This window comes from Diabrotica undecimpunctata, chromosome 8 (genome assembly GCF_040954645.1).
Source record: "Diabrotica undecimpunctata isolate CICGRU chromosome 8, icDiaUnde3, whole genome shotgun sequence".
Classification (NCBI taxonomy): Eukaryota; Metazoa; Arthropoda; class Insecta; order Coleoptera; family Chrysomelidae; genus Diabrotica; species Diabrotica undecimpunctata.
Window position 1 is genome coordinate 113,198,512 of NC_092810.1, and position 26,463 is coordinate 113,224,974.

The 26,463-nt window shown below is 32.1% G+C and overlaps 1 protein-coding gene across 1 annotated transcript in view; it reads right to left on the reverse strand.

Annotated features, from left to right (window-relative positions):
- Window positions 1-1,608: 1,608 nt before the first annotated feature.
- Window positions 1,609-26,463, reverse strand: part of LOC140447863 (uncharacterized) — a 44,581-nt gene continuing 19,726 nt past the window's right edge. The window contains exons 3-4 of the mRNA XM_072540772.1: window positions 18,811-19,245; window positions 1,609-2,178 (exon numbers count right to left, since the gene is read on the reverse strand). Of these exons, the coding sequence (XP_072396873.1) occupies window positions 1,957-2,178; window positions 18,811-19,245 (657 nt within the window). The 3' untranslated portion in view covers window positions 1,609-1,956. The remainder of the gene's footprint in view (window positions 2,179-18,810; window positions 19,246-26,463) is intronic.

Sequence of the window (26,463 nt, forward strand, 5' to 3'; positions counted from 1 at the left end):
CCTTGTTATTTGCCTTCTTCTTCAGCCTTAAGTAATCCAACTTTGGACATATATCTCCCCAAAATCAATTCAGTGTTTTCTATTTTGCGCCATTTGCTTCCAGTTGTGTTCTACCATCTTCTTAATGCCATCAGCCTATTTTATTTGTGGTCTTCCTCTGCTTCTCTTTCCTAACCATGGTCTCCATTGTTGTAATTCGTGGTTCCATCTTTTATCCTTCAGTCAGGCATTGTGTCCTGCGAAGCTCCATTTTAATTTGGTAGCATGTTCTCCTGCGTCTTTTACTTTGGTTTTGCTTCTAATCCATTTGTTTGTTTTTTTCTTTATAAGTCTCACCCCGAGCATTGATCTTTCCATTGCTCTTTGTGCCTTTACTATTTGATCCATATTAGACTTACACGTCCACGTCTGTGAGCCATACGTGAGTATAGTAAGGATACACTGATCGTAACTTCTGGTTTTCAAATATTCTTCTATTTTAGTGCTTTTTAAGATCCTACTCAGTTTTCCAAATCCTGCCCACGCTAACCTTATTCTTCTGGTAATTTCGGCAATTTGATTTTCTTTTTTAACTTTCAGTATCTATCTCTATCTATTTTTATTTTTTCCAAGTTCATCTTAAGACCCACTTTTTCCGAAGCTTGAAATAGTTGCGTCATCATGGTCTGTAGTTCGTTGAAACTTGTAGCGAATATTATAATGTCATGAGCGTATCTCAAATGACTCAGTTTTCTTAAATTAACAATTATTCAATTATCTGCCCAGTTAATGTCTTTGAACCCGTCTTCCAGTCCAACTGTGTGTATCTTTGGTTTTCGCATCTATTTGTATTTTCATTGTAGCTTTCTTGTAAATATTATGTATGAGCATTCTGTATCGGGAGTCTATCCTGCAGTTGTTCATAGCTCTCTCTATTGCTTAAAGTTCTATGGAGTCGAATGGCTTTTCATAATCAACGAAGCCAATGTATAGGTTCAAGTGATATTCATTGGCTTTCTCTATTAGTGTTCTGACTGTAAGATGATCCGCTGTACTGTAACCCTTTCAGAATCCTGCCTGCTCTACCGGTTGATAGCTATCGAGCTTCGATATTTCCATATGCCTTCATATTATAATCTATTTCAGCTTATGGGTAAATATGTAGATATTTATGATTTATGTTATTCATTTACTGATATGTTTTCTGATGTGTGTTTTTTGATGTTTTTGAGAGAAATGTTTGTTTAATTTATTTAATGTTGAGTTCGTTCATGAGTTTCAGCTTAAAACTTATTGGCGCCCATTTTGTTTTGCAGTTTAGCTGCATTCCGTGTTTTTTGTTTTTCTTTGTCAAACTTTTTTGTTATCTAATTATTATTTATCGTTTATCTATCTATCTTTAATCTGCACTTTTCTATCATTTTTATCCTTACCCACCCCAATGAAACTCCTGACTTGAGCAACGTGGTCTTTATTATGTATTGGTGAACGACAAGCTTATTTTTCTACTTTTGTCAACTTTTTCGGCACAAGATATTGAGAAATATTACTTAATATACTCTTTATCACATAAGGTAATATATCGACGATGTATTAAAAATCAATTGGTTAAAAAATAGAAGTATGTGGTACAAAAATATATATTTATTAAAAACTATCTTACAAAATGATACTACTATAATCTTTGTTACAATGTTGAGTTTTACAAAATATCTTTCATATTTAGATATATAATGAACAATCGTATAATAAACAATCGCAATAAAATACTGCAAAATCATTCTTCTTCTATATGTAAAGGAATCTACCTTAGGATTAGCTGCTACATGTTTTAAACTAAACTGGAAATTATACAATATTCATGATTTCTATCAATATAAAAAATATTTGTACTGTTGATTATTGATATAAAATAAATAAAATTACATAGAGCAAATGTAGGAGACGAACACCATCTTGAATTACAATAATATATGTTTAATGTCCATAAGCAACTGACTCTTGTCCGCTTTTGTGTACAACTGCACGGAAGCCGTGGTGAGGGTCGGAAGTATATTCCACAGTACGAAGGCTGCCATCGGCATCGACAAGTGAATATTGTCCTTTGACCACATCTCCGTCTCTAACCTCATACTGGTTCTTTGTATCTCCGGTGTTAGGGTCTTCAATTCCATATTTGAACTCGTATTTAGGTGGGTCCTAGAAGTTAAAATAATTAGTAAAATTGATAAGGCTAGAACTGATTAGAGTAAGTATATAAGCTAAAATGTATAAAAAATAAAAATGGTCATATATGGAAGTCTCTTAGCCATTGGTATTAAATATATTACAAGTGTACATATGTAAATAAAACAATCCTCGTAGCTATAGCCCAAGAAATTTTATTTCAAAATAATGTTCAATTTTACCGATTTAAACAAATATGATCACTTTAACTAGGAGACATATATTATGTAGGTATGTCAATTAATAAAATGAATAAAACACAAATCGCCTATATAGAATACAAATCAAGATTCCGCAAACCAGCAACAAGGCTAATCTTTAAATATAGTACTTAGTCAATACAACATATTTAAAATTAAATAAAATAAAAAACAGAAAATTTTCTAAAAAATACTAGAAATACAATATATAAGAATGGGATGAAATTTATAAGATCAAATTTGGTGGATAGACAAGGAAACCTAAAGAGTATCACCACAACAATATGAATGAAAAGAAGAAAGAAAGTCTAATAATAGTCTAGTCTAGTCTATAATAGTCTAATAAGTGCCTAAAGAAAAATTTAAAAACGGTGAAAATAATATCATATATGAAAAAAATAGTGTAAGCATAAAAAAAGACCAAATGAGTGAAACGTGAAATATACATTTAATGTTGCGAAAAGTATTCTGCAAGAATGCTTATTATTTGTTTCATTTTCTAAGCTTGAATTTGATCAAGAAGAAAATTGTAAGGTTAAAGAGAAATAAAAAGAAAAGAAAATTTCAAAATGTGTAACGGTAGTATCTTTAAAAGACAGTAGAACCTTTTTAAGACGAAACTCTTGTGAGTCGAAAACCTTCAAACTCAAAAAATGTTCTGTTTTCTTCCGTTCAAGCCCCAAAACCTCAGTGACTCAAAATCTCAACTCTATATCTCGAAAAATTAAGTTGGACCTCTGTATCTAGAACATTGCAATATTTTTTACCTTTACAACTCGACTTTTTAAAAGTTTTTACCTGTATAGTTAGTTAGAAAAATAAGTTACCGACTTTAAAAATTTGGCAACAGAGTAAGTACATAATTTTTACTTAGAAGACAATTTAAAAGTACACAATAAATAGGATTAATACCTAAAGAATTTGAACTCTATCTGAACTTAACGAAGAGAGTCATTTGTTGGCAACTGTAAAATTGCCAGAAGTAGTTTGGTTTTACCGCAATACACATTAATTTTTACAACAGTTTACACATAAAATTGTTAAAATATCAGTTCTGTGAAACGTGAACCAAACAGTTTGTCTCGCTGAAAAGTTAGAAGTGCTCACAGCTATGAAGAACAAAGGTCAAAAGAAGAAAGTTGTTGCTGACCAATTTGGCCTCTTAATAAGTACTCTGTCAGAAATAATAAAAAATGAATTAAAAATCATGCAAAAAATTCAAGACGGTCAAAATTTGTTTTGCAAAAGACGACAACTTGCAGATATTCCGGGCTAGGAGGACTGACTTAAATGGTTTCAGCACTGTCGGAACCAAAATATTAGTGTTTGCCAAAAAAATACTTTAAATAATTCTTTTCGTCTTCGCGTGCCTCATACTTCAAAGACATGGGCGATCATCACGGCCCATTTTAATCTGTCTACAGCAGTTCTAATGGTAGCAGATCACAACTAATTTTCATCAGAGGAAATATGACAGCCCGCCGCTATGTTCAAGTAGTGGTGTCTCATCTTATTAAATGCCTAAACACTATCCAAACCCCGATTTTTCAGCAAGACAATGCCAGACCGCATGTTGCCAGGAATGAGATACCCCAACCGCATATCAAAGACCTTATCATAATGATACCCAGGCATGTCAATGAGTGCCTAAGAGATCGTGGATCCTCAACACGTTATTGAACCCGTTTCTGCAGTAAGTTCATGGATCAAACTGATTTTATTAGTGAGGGACACTGAACATATCTACCAAAAGTTATTTATATATATATATATATATATATATATATATATATATATATATATATATATATATCTATATATATCTAAAGTATTTAACTAGTGAAGTCAACTACTTCATAGGTTTATCGAAGACGTTTCGCTTTATATTTCTAAAGCTTCATCAGTTCTCTAAAATATAACAGATGACATAGAGTTTATAAGGAATACAGATGTTAATAGTTCATAACTTACAACTCAATATGTAGTATATTATCGATGTTATTATATCTACTGTAACCTTTACTCATTATTTAAAACTAACTTAACAAAAAAAACAAAACAAAAAACACACAAACTCTGCAGAAAATAATGTTCATATTCGTAGATACGAAGATTTAAAAATTTTTAAACGAACATTTGGCTTTATTTAGATGGTTCTCCACTGAAGGCAAACACAGCTCTGATTTATTGCAATCTATGCAAACAACGTGACGCGATACCGAAAATTTTTTAAGGGCCATATGTCACCAAATTCCAAGGTTTGAGACAATTATGAACTTCTACAGGGGTCATTGCATGATTAGTTGGACGGGTGGATTTGTGTGGCGGAAATATTTGATATATTATTTTTTTCCATAGCTAATATTAAAGTGTTGCTATAACAACTGTTTTGAGTAGATAAAGTATCACTTTAACCGCAAGGGTAGATAAAGTGACCCTTTAACAGCAAGAGTAGATAAAATGTTTTAACTTTTTTTGCAACAATAAACTTTCTGCTTCCAACGCTGCATTTTCTACATCTGATGGCAGGTTTTTCTTTTCTTGTGTCAATTATTTTCCGTCCATTTCGTATTTATTCACTTTGTACACAAAACGCAACAATATTCTCCGCAAAAACCAAAACGTAACATTTGTTTGACATTTGTTGACAGAGTAATATATATCCCTAGCGACGGAGCAACACAATTGCGAGTTTTGTGCTAAAAATTACAATTTTCTTTAAAATTCTATTTTTCACCTGAACTTGAAGTCTTGCTATAGAAAAAAATGTTGTATTGTACACAATGATAAAATCCCATTATCTTCTCGAGCATGATTAGCGTCTCGACTGACGCCTCGACGCTAAAAAACGCTCTCGAAGATAAAGTACAATTTTATCGTCTTGTACAATAAATAACTATTAATTTATGTTTTAATGAAACTTGGAAATAGGGGATGATTGTGTTATTATTTTGAATGGGAAATAAGCCAAATTTTAACTGAAGAATAGGTGTTATTTATTTCGTAAGATGAGAGAGTGTTAAACTGATATATTGGTTGTTGTAAATATATTGATATATAGAATATATTCGTGCGTTAGTACTAATAATTTTCATTACATTCATTACTTCTTGAACAATAAATTTCATTTTTATACTTTATTAGCTAATTATTAAAATTAATATTTTCTTTTTTTCGTGACTGATAAAACCACATACTACTTCTTTATGTTATTTCATTGATACCTAATTATTGAAACATTAACCCTGAAAATCTCTCACCAAATTAAAATTAAAATGCCAAAAGGTAATCTCAAAGTGTTTTTATAAAGTAATTTGAGACACGATAAGATCAATTGAAATTATAGAGTATAGTTTATTGAACCTTGAGGTGTAAAAAATTCAAGGTGGATTATGTAAACAATTAAAAATCATGCACTAACGATAGATGTATCCTTTACGAAAGATTATTATAATCTAATTTAATCGATCTAGCTAAATATAAATACAAACTTTGAAACTTTTGATTGATATGAGGATTATTTGTATTGTTCTGAAGCTATTTTCTTGTGACATCTTAAGTAATTCTTACTTTTATTGGAAAAAAGCCACAATTTAGGTTCAAGTCCGACAACGCGACTGTCGCGTTGAGTGAATATAGCCTCAGAGGCCACCAACGCGAGTCGCGCGGTCTTTAACTATATGACAATATATGAACGTTATCTCAACGGATTTTTCACGAATTACAACAAATATCTGCTGGCCGCTTCGAAACACTGGCATATACTGGAGTTTGTGTTTGGTTTTTGAATTTGATGTTAAACTTTTTTCTGAGTATATGACAATGTATGAATGTTATCTAGGCAGATTTTTCAAAAATTATAACAAATATCTTCTGTCCCATTGACAAATTGGATGATAAAATATGAAACCCTCAATTTCATTGCTTACTTTTTAAATATTCAAGCTAGACGTGCTCGAAAACGACAAAATTAGCTGTAATAAAAGGTTGTAAAGTAATAAAAGTAAAAGCATCGGTAAGCTTTGAAAGAATCACCAGATGTATTTAGATTATATTGCATTTGCAATATTTTGTTGTATTATCATAATCTTATCCCGTCGGTTTCTTTTGCTATGCATTCAGTAATATTTTCTACGCCTTCGGTGTTAGATGTTTTTTGGTTTTACTATTAGTCATTGCACGTGTTTTGCTAAATACTTTAATTTTAAATTATTTTTAAAATGAGTGATGAATATTGCCAACCTTCGACTTCTAAACGAGGTAGGTGGGAAACTTCTCAGCCAATCTCAGATGATGAATTATTACACATATTAGAAGATTCACATGACACTAGTGATGCAAGTGATGAAGATTTATATTGTGATCAAGATTATCGGACAGACGATCCTAATTTACAAGAAGAATCTGAAGATGATGATGGTGATGATGAGTCTCAAAATATTATTGAATGGTCTTCAGAGGTTCAACATCCTACAGTGCTACCATTTACAGCAATACCAGGATTGAAAATTAATGTGGGTGGCAGCAATCCTATTGATGACTTCAATATATTGGCATGTGAATTATTCTATGACCTGATTATTCAAAATAGCAATTTATATGCCGTTGATATTCTTTCTCTAAGTAAATCTGAGAAAAGTAGAATTGCAGCTTGGAAGGACATAACTGTGGAAGAATTTAAAATTTTTCTTGGTTTGTTGTTTCACATGGGAACCATAAACATTAATCGTATGAATGATTATTGGAAGAAAAATCATTTATTTAGTATTCCAGTGTTTGGACAATACATGAGCCGAAATCGTTTTATGTTAATTTTGCGTGCCTTACATTTTAACAATAATAGTGACAATAACCAGTCCAGACTTGCCAAGATATCTCCATTATTAGATTTTTTTAATAGTAAAATGGAGAATCTTTATTATCCAGAAAGAAAATTAGCCCTGGATGAATCTATGATTTTATGGAGAGGAAGACTTAGTTTTCGTCAATTTCTCAAGGGCAAACGACACAAATATGGTGTCAAACTGTATACTTTGGCAGAATGTACCGGGATGATTCAACGCATATTAGTTTATAGTGGAGCTAGTGACCCTGTAGTTGGAGGACGTAATCATACGGAAAAAGTAGTGCTAAATTTAATGGATTCGAAACTAAATGTTGGTCACTTCTTATATATGGATAATTTTTATAATAGTGTTCCATTGTGTAAAAAACTACTTTCGGTTAAAACTTATCTTACAGGAACATTGAGAACAGGAAGAGCGGCAAATCCACGAAGTTGTTTCTCAAAAATTAAAACAAAATGAACTGGTGAGTGCTTACAATAATAAAGGGATATGTGTGTGTAAATGGAAAGATCAGCGAGATATTTTAATGATCTCTTCAGAATTTGGTCATGAAATGGTTCCAACAATATCTGGGAAAGGAATTGATAAAGAAAAGCCCCGTTTAGTCGCTGAATATAACAAAAATAAAGGTGGTATTGACTTAGGCGACCAGATGTTAAATTATTATAGTTGCGAACACAAAACTATGAGGTGGTACAAAAAAAAATAGGCATACATATTTTTCAAATTATGCTAATCAACGCATACTATTTCTATAATAAGTCTAATACAAAAATGTCATTGTATGACTTTCGATTGTTGGTGATTGATAGTCTTTTGGGACCAAACCCAAAAATCCCTCAAGTCAAGAAAAATTTGACGTTTCATTTGCCATCTCATTGCCCTAAATCAGCTAATGGTATTACAAAACGACGACGGTGTAAATATTGCTGGCAAACTAAAAAAGAAAGAAAGGACTCATTGTTTCATTGTGCGGAGTGCCCTGAACATCCGGGATTGTGCTTAGAAAATTGTTTTAGACGTTTTCATGAAGAAATTGAAAATTAGATAATTAATTTGTTTTCTTGATGTTTTTGCCATTTAATAATTACTTATGTTAGTTATCTAGGTTCATAATTATATCTTTTCTCAATCAGATTATTATTATTTTTTTTAAGTTAAACCGACACATTTTCTGCCCTGTGGCCACCAACGCGACTCACGCGTTGAGTTTTTTTTTGTGACCAAATTAATTTTTTTTGTACCCATATTTATTATAAATGACTTTTTAAAGTGTACCTTAAAAATTAATTAGTTTACACAAATACATCTCAGTGGCCCACTGTTTTCCCTTAAAAAAAGAGACGGAGCTGAACGTGTTAAAATAAGTTTATTTTTGATATTTCGATTGTAACTTCGGAAATCGTTCTCAAAATACAAAACATTAATAAATTAAAAAAATATTGTTTATTGTTACTTGGTGTATATAAGACGTATATTAGATATATATTTTTAAGTAGACGACTTTAAGATGATATTGCCAATATTATTGAGTTGCGTTCTTGGGACGACTTTATTGTAAGATAGTTCATTCGGTTACATGAAATCAACTTCAACTTGAGAATACCCGTTAGAAAAATCAAAGTAATCAAAGACTAATCACATGCCCTGATTTTTCTGACAGATATTTTTAAGTTAAAGTTGATTCCATGTAATGACATGGACTAACCATCTTATAATAAAGTCGTTCCAGGAACGCAACTCGACAATATTGGCAATACCATTTTAAAGTCGTCTACTTTAAAATAAATAATATATGTCTAATTTGTCCATATAAATGAGTCAGAAAAAATTTAATCATAAAAAGAATTTTTCACCAAATAAAAAAAATAAATGTTTTGTACTTATTTTAAACTTAAATTGTGGCTTATTTCCAATAAAAATGGTAATATGATTATTTGATAGATACCTGGTCTAACAAAAAAACGTAACGGTTTTTTTTATCAAAAAACATTACTTTTAAATACAGACGTCTTCTTCATTAACACATTTATTCCAACGAAGTTTCAAATTAGCAATGTCTTTATTTTTAATTGATTAATCCAAGTTCTCGGAATTATTTGTAGTAGTAGGGATTATTTGGAAATAAGACACCCTTTTTCATCACCTATCCCTTCTTGTCATAAAGACCAGGTTCAGAAATTACAATCACAATCGCTTGGTAAAAAATATTATTATCAAAAGAACTACTGACCCCAAATTCAAACGAGTTCTTTTTTACACCAATACAGATCTATACAGCGGATCTTATGCCTCTAGGACCTTTAGTTTAAAAGCTGTCATACAGACCGTCGGACAAGCAAATCTACGACACTACTTTAATAAGAATCGGTCGGGTCCTTAATAAACACAACTTAGTAATCTACAAACCCATCGAATAATAATTTAATTATCACAGAGCTACTCAATTCAACGTCAACAGAAAAGAATTTAAGGCAAACACAAATCAATGTAGAAGTTTAAATGGCAATCTATTAACAACAAGAACAGACGTACTAAACCGATGGACGGAATATTTCAACCAGATACTTAATATAGAGGAAGAAGAAAACCCGGAAGACGAAAGCTGCGAGGTAAGCGGAGCAGACGAGAGGGAGGAGGATCCACCAACGATCCTGGAAGTTAAAGACGCTGTAAACAAACTAGCCAGAAACAAATCACCCGGAATAGATAATCTCCCAGCGGAATTATATAAAGAAGGTGGCCACGATATCATAATAGCCCTACAGCAGCTTATAAAAGAAATATGGATACAGAAGTCCCTTCCCAATGATTGGAATATTGGAATACTTTGCACCATACACAAAAAGGGTGATATCTTTGAATGCTCTAACTATCGAGGAATTACGCTCCCAAATGCAGCGTATAAAATATTCTCCAATATACTATGCCATCGTATGGCACCATATGCAGAGCGAATAATAGGACAATACCAGGCTGGTTTCAGAGGTGGTAAATCAAAAATTCATCAGATTTCAACCCTAAGACAAATTCTAGAGAAAACACTGGAATACGGTGTAGACACGCACCACATATCTATAGACTACAAGACAGCCTACGACTCTGTAAATAGAAGAGAATTGTTTAGAGCAATGATAGACCTAGGAGTACCAAATCAGTTGGTAAGTTTAACCAAACTAACCCTTGAAAAAGTTGAATGCAAAGTACGAATCCAGGGGGAACTCTCTGAACCTTTTAAAACAAATAACGGGCTACGTCAGGGAGACCCACTCTCCTGTATACTATTCAATCTAGCTCTGGAAAAATTAATACGTACGTCACAAATCACAACTACCGGTTCAATATATAACAAATCTGTGCAAATCTTAGCATATGCTGATGATATCAATATTGTTGGGAGAACGGAAAACGCAGCACGAGAGGCGTACGTAGCATTAAAGGAAGCGGCTACAAAAATGGGTTTAATAATAAACACCAACAAAACAAAATCCATGAAAATAGGTAAGCAACCACAAACACTACGGCCACTTGTTATAGAAAATGACGTCGTCGAAGCAGTTAACGAATTTGTATACCTGGGAACGCTCGTCAATACTGAAAATGACACTACCGCAGAGATAAACCGCAGAATTTGCACGGCTAATAGATGCTATTTTGGGCTTAATCTCCTTTTTAAATCTACAGTTATATCAAGAAATACAAAAGTAAAACTCTACAAAACAATAATACGCCCAGTCCTAACATATGGTTCAGAAACCTGGACTTTAACAAAAAGCAATGAAAACATGTTAGGATGTTTCGAAAGAAAAATACTAAGGCGCATCTATGGAGCGGTAAATGAAAATGGTGTCTGGAGAAGACGATACAACTTCGAACTCCATAGGATATACCAGGAACCAGATATCTTAAAACACATAAAGATAGGACGTCTGAGGTGGGTAGGCCATGTAATGCGGATGGAGCAAACCGACCCAGCTAGAAAAACGCTCCTTGATAGGCCTATTGGTCAAAGAAGAAGAGGAAGACCCAGACCAAGATTCCTAGATAACATAGACCAAGATATGAGAAATATGGAAATACGTGCTTGGCGGAGGAAGGCGATGGATAGGGACGACTGGAGAAAAATTCTTGGGGAGGCTAGGACCCACACAGGGTTGTAAAGCCAAAATGATGATGATGATGAGCTACTCAATTCTCGCAAAATGTATGCAATTTATATTAAATTATCAATACATTTTACGATGACGTCATAGTTAGATTTTTATACCATCTGAAAAGTATCTGTATTTTTAGCCTGTCTGGAGAAGTTCTCACTTCAAAAATCAGTTATCATGAGTATCAAACGCTTAAGTTTACAAAATACGTGTTCAGTTATTTCAGTTCTAGCTTTATTCTATTTCTCAGGTTGTCATTAATTGTTTAACCTGCTGAAATTGATATGCTTTTTTGATCAGTCTGCTGTCGGTTGTCAATGAATAGAGCTTAAAAGTAAGATTAGCAATAATTGTAAAAGATATAAATGTGCTGTAAAATGTTATCTTTAAGCAAAGTTACAAAGACCTGTCCTAACACGTTAGGTATATAACTCTACTTTATTTACATAAATTTATTTTATTCTTCTTATTATCAAAAAATGAATAAATTACTATACAGATTGAACGAATTTAAAACGAAACATACAATTTAATATATGTCTGTTTGAACTGCATTTGAAATAGTGGACCAATATAAAACTTGGACAAAAATAAATCCATACCCGGTGATAGACATTGTATAAAATATCGTTCAACTATCTGTCTCCTTTAAAGGAAAGAGGAGCTTGCCTAATAGTCGGAGAGATAGAGCCGAAATTTTGAACTGATCAGTAATATGACATTTCTCTATTGGAATATATTCATTGTAACTGGGTTAAGACTTTGCCTTACAGGCGGACGCCCCTCGTGGTACAGGGGGTGGCTATACAGGGATGAAGTTGTAATTTTTTTCGGAAAAATTAACGATCGATAATATGGCTGAAAATTTGCCCAGAGTAAGATCTTGGTATAACTAGACGAAATCCCAAAGGGCGGACGCGAGAGTGGATACATAAGGGGTGGCGGACAGGGATGAAATTGCAATTTTTTGGGGAAAAATTAACGATAAGTAATATGTCCGCCATTTTCATGGCTCATTATTTATCCCCTAAAAACTCTAAATCCAAAAGAGCGGACAGCTGGGTTGGTACAGAGAGCCATAAAACGGGGTCAAATGTACCACTTGCCTGCGCATTTTAGGTCTCGGTAACAATTTTCAAACTGATTTTATTATGATATTTTTATACCGATTGATTTGAAAATTTGTATGCTCACTTCTGTTACTATTCTGAGAAGCGTCAAGTAGAGTTTTCCTCAAAATTTTCCAAAAAAATTTCCGTAAATGAAAATTTTCGTAATTTTTTGAGGTAAAATCTAATTTGTAGAATCCTTTCGATTTTCTGTCAGTTATACCATGAATTTTTCCAAAAATTTCCAAACGATTTTTCCTATAAGAAAAAAAAAATTAGAAAAACTTTAAAAATTTCGTCATTTTTCTCACTCTCACTGATGTCATTACATTCATCATCTTCGTCACTTTCACTTTCAATAATATCACATTCATTATCTGCTTCATTTTCAATCACTACTTCTCGAATTGATTCTGGCATCTGACGTCCACTAAACCATTTGAATTTATATGTTTCATCTTCAAACTCCCAACCATGTTCTTCAACAATCAATTCTGTTGGTACTTTTTTATGAGCATCTGTCCAAATATTTGAAATATAATGGGCTCGCAGTAGATGTTGGTGTAATTCATCTTGACATGGTGGTAAGCCTGAAGCATCGAAATTTTTTGTTTTTTTTTTTAAAGGCTCGTTCATATCATGCACTTATACTGCCGGTTAAATAGTGAAAATCTGACATCGTTTACTTTTCTTTTTGGAATTGTTCTCGTCAGTCCTGTTCCATATAAGTGACATATGAAAGTTTCTAAGGTTTCAAAAACTTCATTACAATCGAAGTCAGTTTCACCAAGTTGGATAAAAGCATCTTGATACTTATTACATTTAGCGCATGCGTCTAGAGTTACTGATCTAAATGGAACGCGCATCATTATTATTTTAATATTTTAAAATAATAATGATGCAAAATTAATGTCCAAACAGAATTTGTAAAATTATAATTAACTAATGAAAAAAAAATTCAATCAATTTGAAAGTTAAAAAAAATATTGAAAATATCTAAGTACAAAGTAAATTTCAAAACTTAAAAAATTGATAATTCCACTATTAAATTGATTTTTATTAATAATTATTTGTAAAATGTTAAAGGAATTCTACAAATTAAATTTTACCTATTGATAAATAGAAATAATATATTTTGTATTTGATTATTAATGTAATAATAAATCAAATTTTTCTTATATCTGAACAACCATTATTTATGCAATATAAATTTAAAAACCTTTTTATTGTAATAAAAAATAAGTAAAATTACTATTTGTTATACCAAAAATATTTAATAGTTAACATTATAAAATTACTTTAATTTAACAAAAAATATCAAATATCAAACATTTATTCAATTAAAAATTAATTCGTAAAATATTTATATTTAAGAAAAAAATGTGATTTGTAAAGTAAATATGACTTTAGTTTGAAAAAAAAAACATTATCATAATATCATTTTAAAACTACAAAATATTCTATAAAAGATTCAGACGATGACGTAAAGTTTTATTAAATGTTTTAGAAAAGTTTTTCTAATTTTTTTTTCTTATCGGAAAAATCGTTTGAAAATTTTTGGAAAAAAATCATGGTATAACTTACAGAAAATCGAAAGGATTCTATAAATTAGATTTTACCTCAAAAAATTACGAAAATTTTCATTCACGGAAATTTTTTTGGAAAATTTTGAGGAAAACGCTACTTGACGCTTCTCAGAATAGTAACAGAAGTGAACATACAAATTTTCAAATCAATCGGTACAAAAATATCATAATAAAATCAGTTTGAAAATTGTTACCGAGACCTAAAATGCGCAGGCAAGTGGTACATTTGACCCCGTTTTATGGCTCTCTGTACCAACCCAGCTGTCCGCCCTTTTGTATTTAGAGTTTTTAGGGGCTAAATAATGAGCCATGAAAATGGCGGACATATTACTTATCGTTAATTTTTCCCCAAAAAATTGCAATTTCACCCCTGTCCGCCACCCCTTATGTATCCACTCTCGCGTCCGCCCTTTGGGATTTCGTCTGGTTATACCAAGATCTTACTCTGGGCAAATTTTCAGCCATATTATCGATCGTTAATTTTTCTGAAAAAAATTACAACTTCATCCCTGTATAGCCACCCCCTGTACCACGAAGGGCGTCCGCCTGTAAGGCAAAGTCTTAACCCAGTTACAATGAATATATTCCAATAGAGAAATGTCATATTACTGATCAGTTCAAAATTTCGGCTCTATCTCTTGGACTATAAGGAAGCGATAAGTGGTTTGACAGCATAATAACTGCTTGTGTAGTCTAGTTTTCACGGTGATTCTAGGCAACCTATTTGGGTGGAGTTTTGACTTGTTCTTGAATGAATTCAGAATCCAGCAGCCCGCTAAAGTATTGGATTTTTATAATATAATTATTTGACAACCTTTTATTGGCCAACCACCTAGAGCGGAGTTGAGCCGAAATACATTGATTTCGTATGTTCCGTTTTAAATTCGTTCAATCTGTATATGAGACCACAGAAACAGAACTATAAATCTATAATAAAAAATAAGCAAAATTTATGCCTTTGTACACATAACCTTTAATTATTGTGTAACTCTTTTGTGTTTTGTGTGTGTTGAATAAATGCCTTGTTACCATATATAGTGGACGTCGTTATAGCTGTAATATATACAAATTTCTTAATCTTAAGCTAGTGTCGACCAACGGACACTACGCACACAACCGAGAACTTCTGGGGTTGGCAAATCCCGTGTATGGCGAAGTTTTAAAGATGACAATGAAACTTTCATTTAGAATAAAAGATATTTACCTACTATACTATTAAATTCGTTCATAGTACCGATAAAACACACTATACTCTGTTTAACTTTAAGGTAAGCTCGATGTAAACAGATTCAGACACGTAATCGGTGGATATGTCGTGACGGCGCAGCTTGTTATTGGTTAGCACGTAATTTCTAACCAATGAAAAGCTGCGAAGATACGATACACCCAGGGATCATGTATCTGATTCTCTTTACCTCAAGCTTATTTTTTTTTATTTACAATTAAGGCTCATCAACCTGTGTGGTTATTAGCGCCGCTCGGTATTACAATATATTTTACATTTATGGATACTTAATATATACTAATTTTGACATATATATATATATATATATATATATATATATATATATATATATATATATATAGATTTTTACATACATAAATCTGAGTTATACTAAGTACATTGGTTAATAGAAGCATTGACTATTACACATTTATTTGTACACGCACTGATGTTTATATTTGGTTGTATATTCTTAATGATTTAAGAAAACTTAAAACTGACGAATAGACACAGTTTTCTTCTATAAATAGACACTCGCGTAGCGTTGTCGGTATATTACACTTTTTCCTCTCATTTGAATACGCAGGGCATTCGATTAAGCAATGTTGGACACTTAAACTGTTGAAACACTTACCGCACATTGGATGAATACTTCCAGTAATATGATATTCATGTGTTAAGCGCGTATGTCCTAATCTCATTCTGTTTATTATAGTTTGGTCTTTCTTGTTGCTACACTTATTCTTCCATCTTGCAATTGTTGTTTTTATGTCTCGTAGTTTTTCTTGAGATTGGTTCCATTCTTGAAGCCACCGTTTATTCAATGTAGAGTTAATCCAGTGATGAAAATCTTTCTTATAGGTAGGTTCTGTCAATTCTTCGTTGTTAACTGAAGATTTGGCGACAGCATCTACTTTTTCATTACCATGTATACCTATATGTGAAGGAATCCACATAAATGTTACAATCGCATTCTTTTGCTGAAGTTGGTACAAATGATTCTTTATTAATCGCAACAATGGATGAGTTAGGTAAATGATGCCTAAGCTACTCAGGGAACTTAAGGAATCTGTCAGTATTAGGCACTGTCTAAGTTGGCGTTCAGTTTATATTCTAATGCTTTGTAGATTGCAAATAGTTCTCCTGTATATACTGTGCTAAAATTTGAGATTTTGTATGAAGCAGTGTAGTCGTTGTGTATGAGGGCACATCCCACTCCTTTTTCTGATTTGGAGGCATCAGTACAAATTTGTTGGTAATTCTGGTACTCATAAATCTTACTGTATAATTGTTTAACCATAGAGAAAGTATTAAGTTGATTACTAGTCTTTGTTAAACTCAAGCCTAGGAAGGGTTTTCTGACCATCCAAGGGGGAGCGGTTAAAAGGATGGTTTGGTATATTTTAGGGAAGACAATATTATTACTGGTCATGTATCGATTAAGTCTTTCATAAAAATGGTGTTTAGATCTTGTTTTGTTAAGATACGTTATGTGGAAATAAGAAGCAAAGGCATTGTTTCTGACGGGATTTTCACTATTTGCTGAAGCGTTTGCAGCATATGCTAGTATATATGGTCCATAATAAGGACGTATCAGTAAGGAGAATAAAAAACCAAGTCAAAATAAAACCAACAATATTATTGAACGTATTATTTTAACGCTCTAAAACACTTGTTACTACCTCTTCTTCCTTAGGTAATATATCCGTATTCAGACGTTGGACGTCATTATGTTAACAATTTCTTTAAAAGTGTCTCTATCTGCTGCTGTATGAGAAACAATTCTTTTGCTGTAGTACCACACCATTGTCTAATATTACGCAGCCATGAAAGTTTCTTTTGACCAATCCATCTCTTTCCGTCTACTTTTCCTTGTAGTATATGGCGAAGTAAATGGTATTTGGATCCTTTGATTATATGGCCAAAGTATTTTGTTTTTCTCCTCTTTTTTGTTGTTGCTACAACAGATATTGTTGTATTTAACAGTTTTATGCAAATTATTAGACAAAACGTTGTATCTATTCAGTGAACGATAACTAACAGAAAGAATCAGAACTGGATTAAAAAATATACCTAGTTAAGATTATAGACCTTTTCTTCATTTTGATGTGCCTATCGGTGACGAATGTTGATGATCATAATGGCAATTCTTTATCTTATCTGCAGCAACGCGGGAATGTACAGATATTTTATTGAACCAGATTCTGAGGTTCTTTAACATGATGTCTTTCTTCTTCATGGACCGCGTCTGTCAAATATTTTCCCTGAAGATGGCTTGCAAGAGGGCATATCTGAATTTATTTCGTATAATGTGTCCGAAGTACTGTAGTTTTCGATATGGGATGATGTTTAGTACCTCTAGATTCATCTTTATTCAACTGAGTTCTTCTTCATTTGTAATTTGGTCAGTTCACGGAATCCTATGTATTCTTTGCTACATCCACATGTCAAACCCTTCCAATCTCTTGCGCATGTCTTTAGTTATTGTTCACGATTCAACATCATAAAATAAAACAGAAAAGCAGCATTCTTTCTTTTGTACAAAGAGAGGTTTTTTGAAGAAATCTCTTATCCGGTTGAAGGTAGATCTAGTTTTTTCGATGCGTGTTCTTGTTGTCTGCTTGTTGATCCATTCTTCATTTATTGTAGTACCGAGGTAGTTATACTGATTTACTTTTTCTATTGGGGTTTAATTGGCGCAGAGTTAGTTGTCATTCTGTTATTTTTTTCTTGCTAATTATTAGGAGCTCTGTCTTTTTACGTTCATATTGACTTCAGATTGTTGCAGTACGTGATTTTGTTCATAAGGACTGGTAGGTCTTCCAAGTTGTCCGAAAATACAATGGTGTTATCTGCATATTTGATGGTGTTTAATTGGTACCTGTTTAGAAGAATGCTATTTTCGTGCCAAGTTTCGCTAAAAATTCTCTCAGAATAGAGATTGAAGATTAGAAGAGACACAATACAGCTTTGGCTTATTCCACGCATAATATTTACGTATTTGGTGTGTTCCAGCAGATGCTTTCAATTATTACCTACTGTGAACTTAAAATGGATTTCATACATTCACAATAGTCTCTAACATTTGCAACTAAAAAAACATATACACTCGTTGAAAAAAAAGTATTAGATAAAATCTCAACGGAAACAGAAGGTAATTTACTGACAAAGTCCAAAGAAAAAAAAAACTAAAATATCTAAGATATGCAACGAGAGGTTTAAAATGTAATCTCCTATGACTTGTGATTCAAAACCAAATCAATAACTAAAGGTAATGGATGCAAAATTTGAAAAGTTGATACAGTTGACTGATTCGGTAAATAGAACATAAAACATATATATATATATATATATATATATATATATATATATATATATATATATATATATATAATTCTAGCTATAAGAATTAAAGAATATTTATATATTAATTACTAAAAAACACTATTTTGAATACTTATTTGTATATCTTATGAATACTTACATTATAGTTTTGACTTTCATCATAATCGTCCCTGTGGAAGTTTCCATGATGATTTAAACTACCACTATGATGACTAAAGCTTCCTGGCCCATGGTAAATGGGACCATGATGTCTGTGAAGCGAGTCGTGACTATTTGCGGAATTGGAATTATAAATATAAGAATTGGCATATGAGTGACCTCCGGGGACACCTCCAGAAAAGTGACTATCGTGGGCTTGATGATGAGCTTGGTAATGACCATGATTCTGGCCTCCATAGCTTCTATAGGACGGAGTGTGATGAGTCACGTAAGACGTTTTTGATACAGAACCTTGACCGGCGTGATTTTCAATACTATGATGTCCAGAGTCATAGCTGCTGTGGTCATGATGAAATCCGGGATTGTTTATAAGACCAGCTTGAAGAGTGCAGAACAAGGTTGATATTAACAATACCTGAAATAATGCAACGTGAGCCAGTTTTACTTCACCTATTTTAAAATATAAACTTTCTGATGTTAGTAACTACTAATATATATGACAAAATAGAACTTTGGTATCGTAAATATAATATACCTTTTCTTCACTGCCTTTGGCAAAGATTATTATTATTGCACTTCTTAAAAATATTTTTATTGAACACCAACTTGTTTACAATACCTGTACAGACCGATAACTATAAATTTTAAAATCTCAATTACAACTGTTTTAAACTGTCAAAAACATCTGTTTATATATTATATTTTCTGGCGTTCCAAATTTCGATAGACATTTCATGAATTTTCGATGTCATTGTGAATGCTCTCGAATTACTTCTTCTTTTTCATCAAGGGACTTTTGTTTATAATCTAATCTATAGACAGACTAGTAAGTAAGTAGTCTGTAAGTAAATTAACGAGAGTTACAAGTATTATTGCGGTAGGTCTTTTGGCCATACTCTCTTCAATCTTCTTTCGGCAAGTGGTTGGATGAATCAATTATTTATCAGTTCGTTGTTGTGGTCAGTAGTGCGATTTTTATATTTTATTATTATTATTTTCTGTCCTTAAGTAATGGGATGTCCAGATCATTGTGAAGTGATACATACCATGGAGCTTTACTTATCATACGCAGTATTTTGGATTAAAATGTTTGAAGCATCTTCGTATTTAAAGGTTTACTACAGCCCCATAGTTCTATTCCATATGCCTAAACTGGTATGAGTATAGCTTTGTACAGAAGCACTTTATTTTCAACAGATATTTGAGACCTTTTGTTAAATAGCCAATTTATATTTTTTAGCTTAAGATCTAGTTGTTTCCATTCAGTTTTAATGTGCGTTGTCCATGTAAGTTTATCATTCAGATGCAATCCAAAGTATTTGACAACTGGTTTTATAGGAATGGGAGTATTATTAATATAAACTTGCGGACATGTAGATTTTCTTGTTGTAAAAGTAATTTGTACTAATTTGCTAACAATAACACTAATCTTTCATCGCTTAAGCCAGTTTTGTAATTGGACTAAATAATTTTGTACTTATTGTGATGCTACACTAGGGTCGATATCCACTGCCAAGATTCCCGTGTCATCGGCAAAAGTAGCTAAGAAGGTATCATTGCTGGTTGGAACATCTGCTATAAATGTCAGATACAGAAATCGGCCCAAAACGTTGCCCTGAGGTACGCCAGATTGTTTGGTGTGGTAATTTGAGTAGCTGTCTTTAATTTTGACTTGGAAGTAACCTTCAATAAGATACAATTTTAGTATATCGTATTACTCTAGTCGTCAGAGACGAAAATGCCACTGAACCTCAAAAAAATTATACGAACAAGCTAAATTTTGCTAAGAATATTAATTTTGGGATACCAAAAAAGATGCAAAAAAGTTTACCACTTTTAACTTCGGGCTTCCCCCTAAAACCGCCCTAGCATAGGGGTAAGAACGCCAAAAAATCTATTCACCAAGAATCTGTACACCGTAGAAAAAAATGTCTCAAATAAAAAATGTAGCTGAGATAATTTTAAACAAAAATGTTAGTGAGCATTTTTTGTGTAGAATGAACCGTTCGCTTAGAAACAACGCTTGAAGCGACCGTTGCATGCCAGTTACGCACTCGAAATCACTGTTCAATAAAATTTGTATCAGCTCGACGGTAAAAATTCGATATCTTTTGATTCAAGTGACCTATCGACAAACGTCAAGATGCGTTTTAAATGTTAAAAGTTCAGCATTTGTATGAATATTTCGAATTTTGCCGCAAATAAACTCAGATTTAATATAGGTGTTAAATAAATAAACGTGGCGCGATTTTTGTAATTTTTTATGATTCTCACGAGATCAATAGAATTTATTCTTTTCATTGATTGGCAACTAGGTTTCGAGTACTAGAGCCTAACCTTTAAAACTCATAGCATGAAATTATAGTTTTGAGTTTTGGCAACAAATGTGAGGCATTTGAAATATGCTTAAAACCTTTAACTACACGCGCTGGCGTATTTTGTACGCCAGATATAATAATTCTACTGCAAATATATTTTAAAATTTAAAGACCGACCCTGTTTATGTATCTAACTGGATCTAACTGGAACGTGCTTTACAACTGATTTTACTGGTTTTAGTTTCGTTAGTGTAGTAATGTAAGTATATCTTTCAATTGTTTTTTAGTCATTATGGCACAAAATACATTTTTCGTTATAAACAATACTTTTTCTCATGTAGATAAAAATTTTTATGAGTAATTTTATTTTTAAGGGATCAGATTCCAGTTAGAAATCCCAATCAACTTACTGATAAAGAACTCCAAGCATTCGCTGATGCATTATTTCGAGAAGAAGACGAAGAAGTAATTGGGGGAAATCCTGGTACTTCGAACGAAGAAGTTATTTTTAAGAACTCAGTTCTGAAATGGATATTTAAGTAAAACTTCTAGCGAAAATGAAAATGAACTAAGTTCAGAAGACTTCTATGAAGGCAAGGATGAAACAAAATGTTTTAAGTATTCTTTGAAAAGTAAGTTTAGTAAAACTAACGAAACGAATATTGTAAAGGTACTTCTTGGACCCAAAGATTACGCTAAAGATATTACAAATGAGGCAAGTGCTTTCGCTAAACTGTTTACTGATGACATTATTGAAAATATTGTAGTATGTACCAATATGCGAATATAAAAGATGCACCCGAATTACAATCGCGAAAGAGAGGCCAGAAATATAACCAAATCTGAAATTATGGCAACGATAGGACTTTTGTTTTTAACTGGGCTTAAAAAAAAAGGTCACACACATTTTTGGAATAATTGTGGACAACTGATGGAACGTACTTAGAAATTTTCAGAGCTTGCATGAGTTGCAGCCGATTTTTCTTTCTCTTATGTGCTTTTAGGTTCGACAATAAAGATACAAGAGCTCAAAAAAAAGCTACTGACAAACTTGCCCTTATACGATTTATGGTGGACCGCTTTGCCATCCAACATAAGACTTTTTCTAAACACATATAAGCGGCCTCAACTAGCTCAACGGAATGACGAACCACCAGCAAAAATACGAGAAAGGTGTTTTTCTTGTGGTAGGCAGAAAAACCGGACTACAAGGATAACATGCAGCATTTGTCTCAGATCACTATGCAAAGATCATTTTGTTGCTGTTGTTACTTGCACACATGGACAAAAATATTTATCATATTGACTGATATTTTTTATATTTTATTATTAGTTTATTATCAACAACAAAGGAGACATCGATGATGATCTTATCAACACAATGGAAAACACAGGAAAACTATTCCAAGCAAAGAAATATCAACAAAGACCAAGATGACAATATACAAAACAACATATAGACCTACAGTGACATATGGAGCAGAAAATTGGATATTAAACAAAAGACATCAGAGCAGAATTCAGGCAGCAGAAATGAAATACCTCAGAAGAACGATGAGAGTAAAAAGAACTGATAGAATCAGAAATGAAGAAATAAGAGAAAGACTCAAAATCAAACCGATACTCGAGTCAATCAAGGAGAAAAAATTGGCATGATTCGGACATCTAACCCAGATGGACAATAATAGACAAGTAAAAAGAGTGTGGGACTCCAAACCAATAGGTAAGAACAGAAGAGGAAGACCCATTAAAGAATGGAACAGTGACATCTCGCACATACTGCAGAGTAAGGGTAAGACTTGGCAGGAAGCAACACAGATGGAATCCAATAGGAAGAAATGGAGAAAGTTCGTTAAGATCTAGGACACCTCAGAAGACTGTCAAATATTGGAATTTAATGACTTGTATTTTAAAAAGTAAGTTAGTATTAGTATTATGTCTCTTTTTTTTAAATTGTTGATAACAATTCTATCTGACTTACTCAAAATGTTCAATATTATTAATATGTTAATACATAAGGTTTATAACAAACAACCAAGTATATTAAAAAAAAAAAAAGTAAACAAAAGTTCGTCACGCGAGTACTTATATTATAACTTAATGCGCGAGTAGTTAAAGGTTAAAAATGCTGGATTTAAACTTTCAGTCAACAAACGAACTAAAACATTTAAAACTTTTTTTTCAATTACACTAGTACGTTTTTCAATAGAACAAAACTTCTGCAATAAACTACATTCAAAACAGTTTTTTCCTTAACAAAAATCGGTTTTTTCCGGTTATTTTTTTTAACGCGGTTATAACCGGTTTCTTCTTTGTAAAGTAATAATTGGTGAAAAACCAAAGAAAAGATTCTTAAGAAAATAACAGTCTTAAGACAATGATGTTGAAGGTTTCGACACCTTCAGGAATGTCATACTGGGGATTAGATCTGCCAAACCATAAAGGAGCTTCTCGAAGAATTCGGCATCCCTCTGGCTAGAATTGTCGTCGCTTTCACGGATGGTGGAGCAAAAATGGTGGTTGGAGTAAAGCAGTTGCTCGTAGAGGGCAAAAACGTAGAGGAGTAGAGTTTAAATATCTAGGCATTACATTATCTAGCTAAGGAAAACTCGAAACAGAAATAGAGCCGCAGGTTGTGGCGTCTGTGTCTGCAGAAAAACGATGTTAGAAACAGCAGCAGAGATGAAAACACTTAGAAAAAAATTGATGGTAATACGCTATGGGACAGAGCTGGAAGTACAGATCTACGACGGAGATTCAAAGTAGGGAACGTTAGGAACTGGATCAGAAAAAAATAGTATAATGGAAGAATCGTATATGCAAAATCTTGTCTGACCACGAAAACAGTGGAACTATTACTTACAGGAGGCACATTGAAAAGCAGTTCGAGTCATATCCACATAAAAATAAGAACAAAAAGCATTTTTTTTCAAGCTGTAAGTGATTATATTTATTGACAACTGTGTTATATCTTCTGTGTTTATTACTATTTGATAATGGCTGATCATAAAGGGAGATTACTATCCTTTCTTGGTTGTTCTTTTCTTTTATTGGATTGTCTTTCTTTCATTCTTTTGTTATTAATATATCAAGACACTTCTATGTATGTATTGCAATTTTCGAAAATTTCTTCCTAGTTTAATGTTGAGATTGTTGTTGTTTTTGCAATTTTTATATTTATCAAATATTCGTGCTCTTGTATTTAATATTCTTATAATCTTTTTCTATTACTGGTTAGTGAACTGAAAATGACAAACTACATTCTGTTGTTATTCGATAAATTTTAAATATTGTCGTAAAGAAGCAACACAGCCTTGTGTTAGATATTTGTTGACTTGGTTTCCATTCGACAAATTATTCCGAACTTTTATCCTTACCTTAGTATTACCCCACAGTTAAATTCATGCTTATTTGGAATTTCTATATTACCTCATATAATATATTAGGGAAGACTGACATAATATTTCCCAGATATACATAAAATAAATTTACTTCCTTAAATAACAATATAAATGGACAACATTTGATCTATTTGCCCCGAATTCCTCTCGTAATGCAGTTTCTAAATCTTTATGATCTTCTTTATTTTCTCTGGAATTTTTGTTCCATTAATGCAACTCTGAAAATGTGTGGCCACACGTTGACATATTTTTGTTATGCCTTATTGCAATAAGTTAACAGGGATGTTACTTAGACCTAGTGTATTATTATTTTTTAACAATTTATATATTTTTCTACTCCTTTTATAGTTTTTCCTATGAGTTTAATTTAATGGGTAAGTTATGAATATTTTGGGTGGCAATACTATCTTTAAATTATATCTGATTATAGTAAGAAATAATGGTAAAAGATAAAAAAAAATATGGAAAACTGAACTGAAAATATCAAATCACATTAATAAGCTAATATCTACATATTTATCGTGTCTTTTTTTAAATTTTTTATAGGAAACTATATACAAGAAAAGAAAAGAAAATGGGTCTTTATTAGTATGCTTATTTATTACACATAGTTTTTGGTTTTAACAAACTGATTAACAAAAAAAAAAAAAGATGACAGTTTTTAGGAAATTCCTAAAATTTCCATTTACAAAAATGAGAAATTACTTAACGAATAATTAAAAGTGCGTTAAACAGAAAGAATTTTACGGCAATAAAATAACTTATAATATGCTAGTAAACATTTTGATCACATATGATCAGTGGCAAAAGAAAGGATAAACAAGAAAAGGTTTGAAATATAGTAGTTGCTAAATATTTGAAAAAATAAAGGCTCATATCTGTACAATATAAAATAAACGTTATGGGGAAAAGGGTATCTCCTTTAAACAGTTGATTAGAAAAATGGGATAACGAAAAGTAAAATTCTGTTTTTTCTTATTTTAAACTATCATAACCAACAAACTTTAAAATAAAACTAACCTGGGATATCATTGTTGCACTTCACAGATCAAACATATACTAATTAGTTTTTCTTAAGTCAACAGTCTTATATACTTTAATGTATTTATTTAAAATGTTCCCATAGTCTAATTTAATTATAAAAATCTTTATGTAATTTTTTATAAAGTAATAATTAGATGCTTTGGAAATTGGGCAATGTTATGTGAATCACACTTACTCTTCGGGAGGTACATCTTGAGAATGAAATTAAGCAAGACGACAGTTTTACCAATTTTCACTTGTTTAATTTTATGATTGTTATTTACGACTGTATTCAGGTAAGATTTGCTAACTATTGTTGTTCAAATGTGAGATTTTTTATTACTTTATGAATAAAATATACTTTTATATGGTACAAATTATTAATATTTTAAAGAATATAATTTGGATAAAGAAGATGAACGAACTTTGCAGTTCTACTGTTTCAGTTAAAACTCATTAAAATAGTATTTAGGTTGATTGATAATTGAAAATGATGCGTAGACAATAATTGTATAACTACACTGCCGAGCATAAAGTTAGGGTCACCCCGTAATTTGAATTTATTTTAGACATTATTATTCTGTTTAGACTATTTTCGGTTGTAACTTAGTTTGCTAATGGATTGCTTGAAAAAAAATTGTTGTTGTTGCTGTTTCGATAAGCGTTTGAGATAAAAAGGGTCCTTACCCTAATTCGTAAAAACCATTATAAGCATCGCTTTTGTTTCTGTAGTTTTTGACGTCAATTGTAAATTGTTTGTGTACTGCTGCCACTGTCAGTGTATTTCAATAAGCATTAGTTTTGTTGTGGCGACAAGAATTGTGGCGGCGTTAGAAGATGGACATAGTGCGAAACTGCGAGAAACGTTGGTGTAAGTCTCTTAAGTGTGGA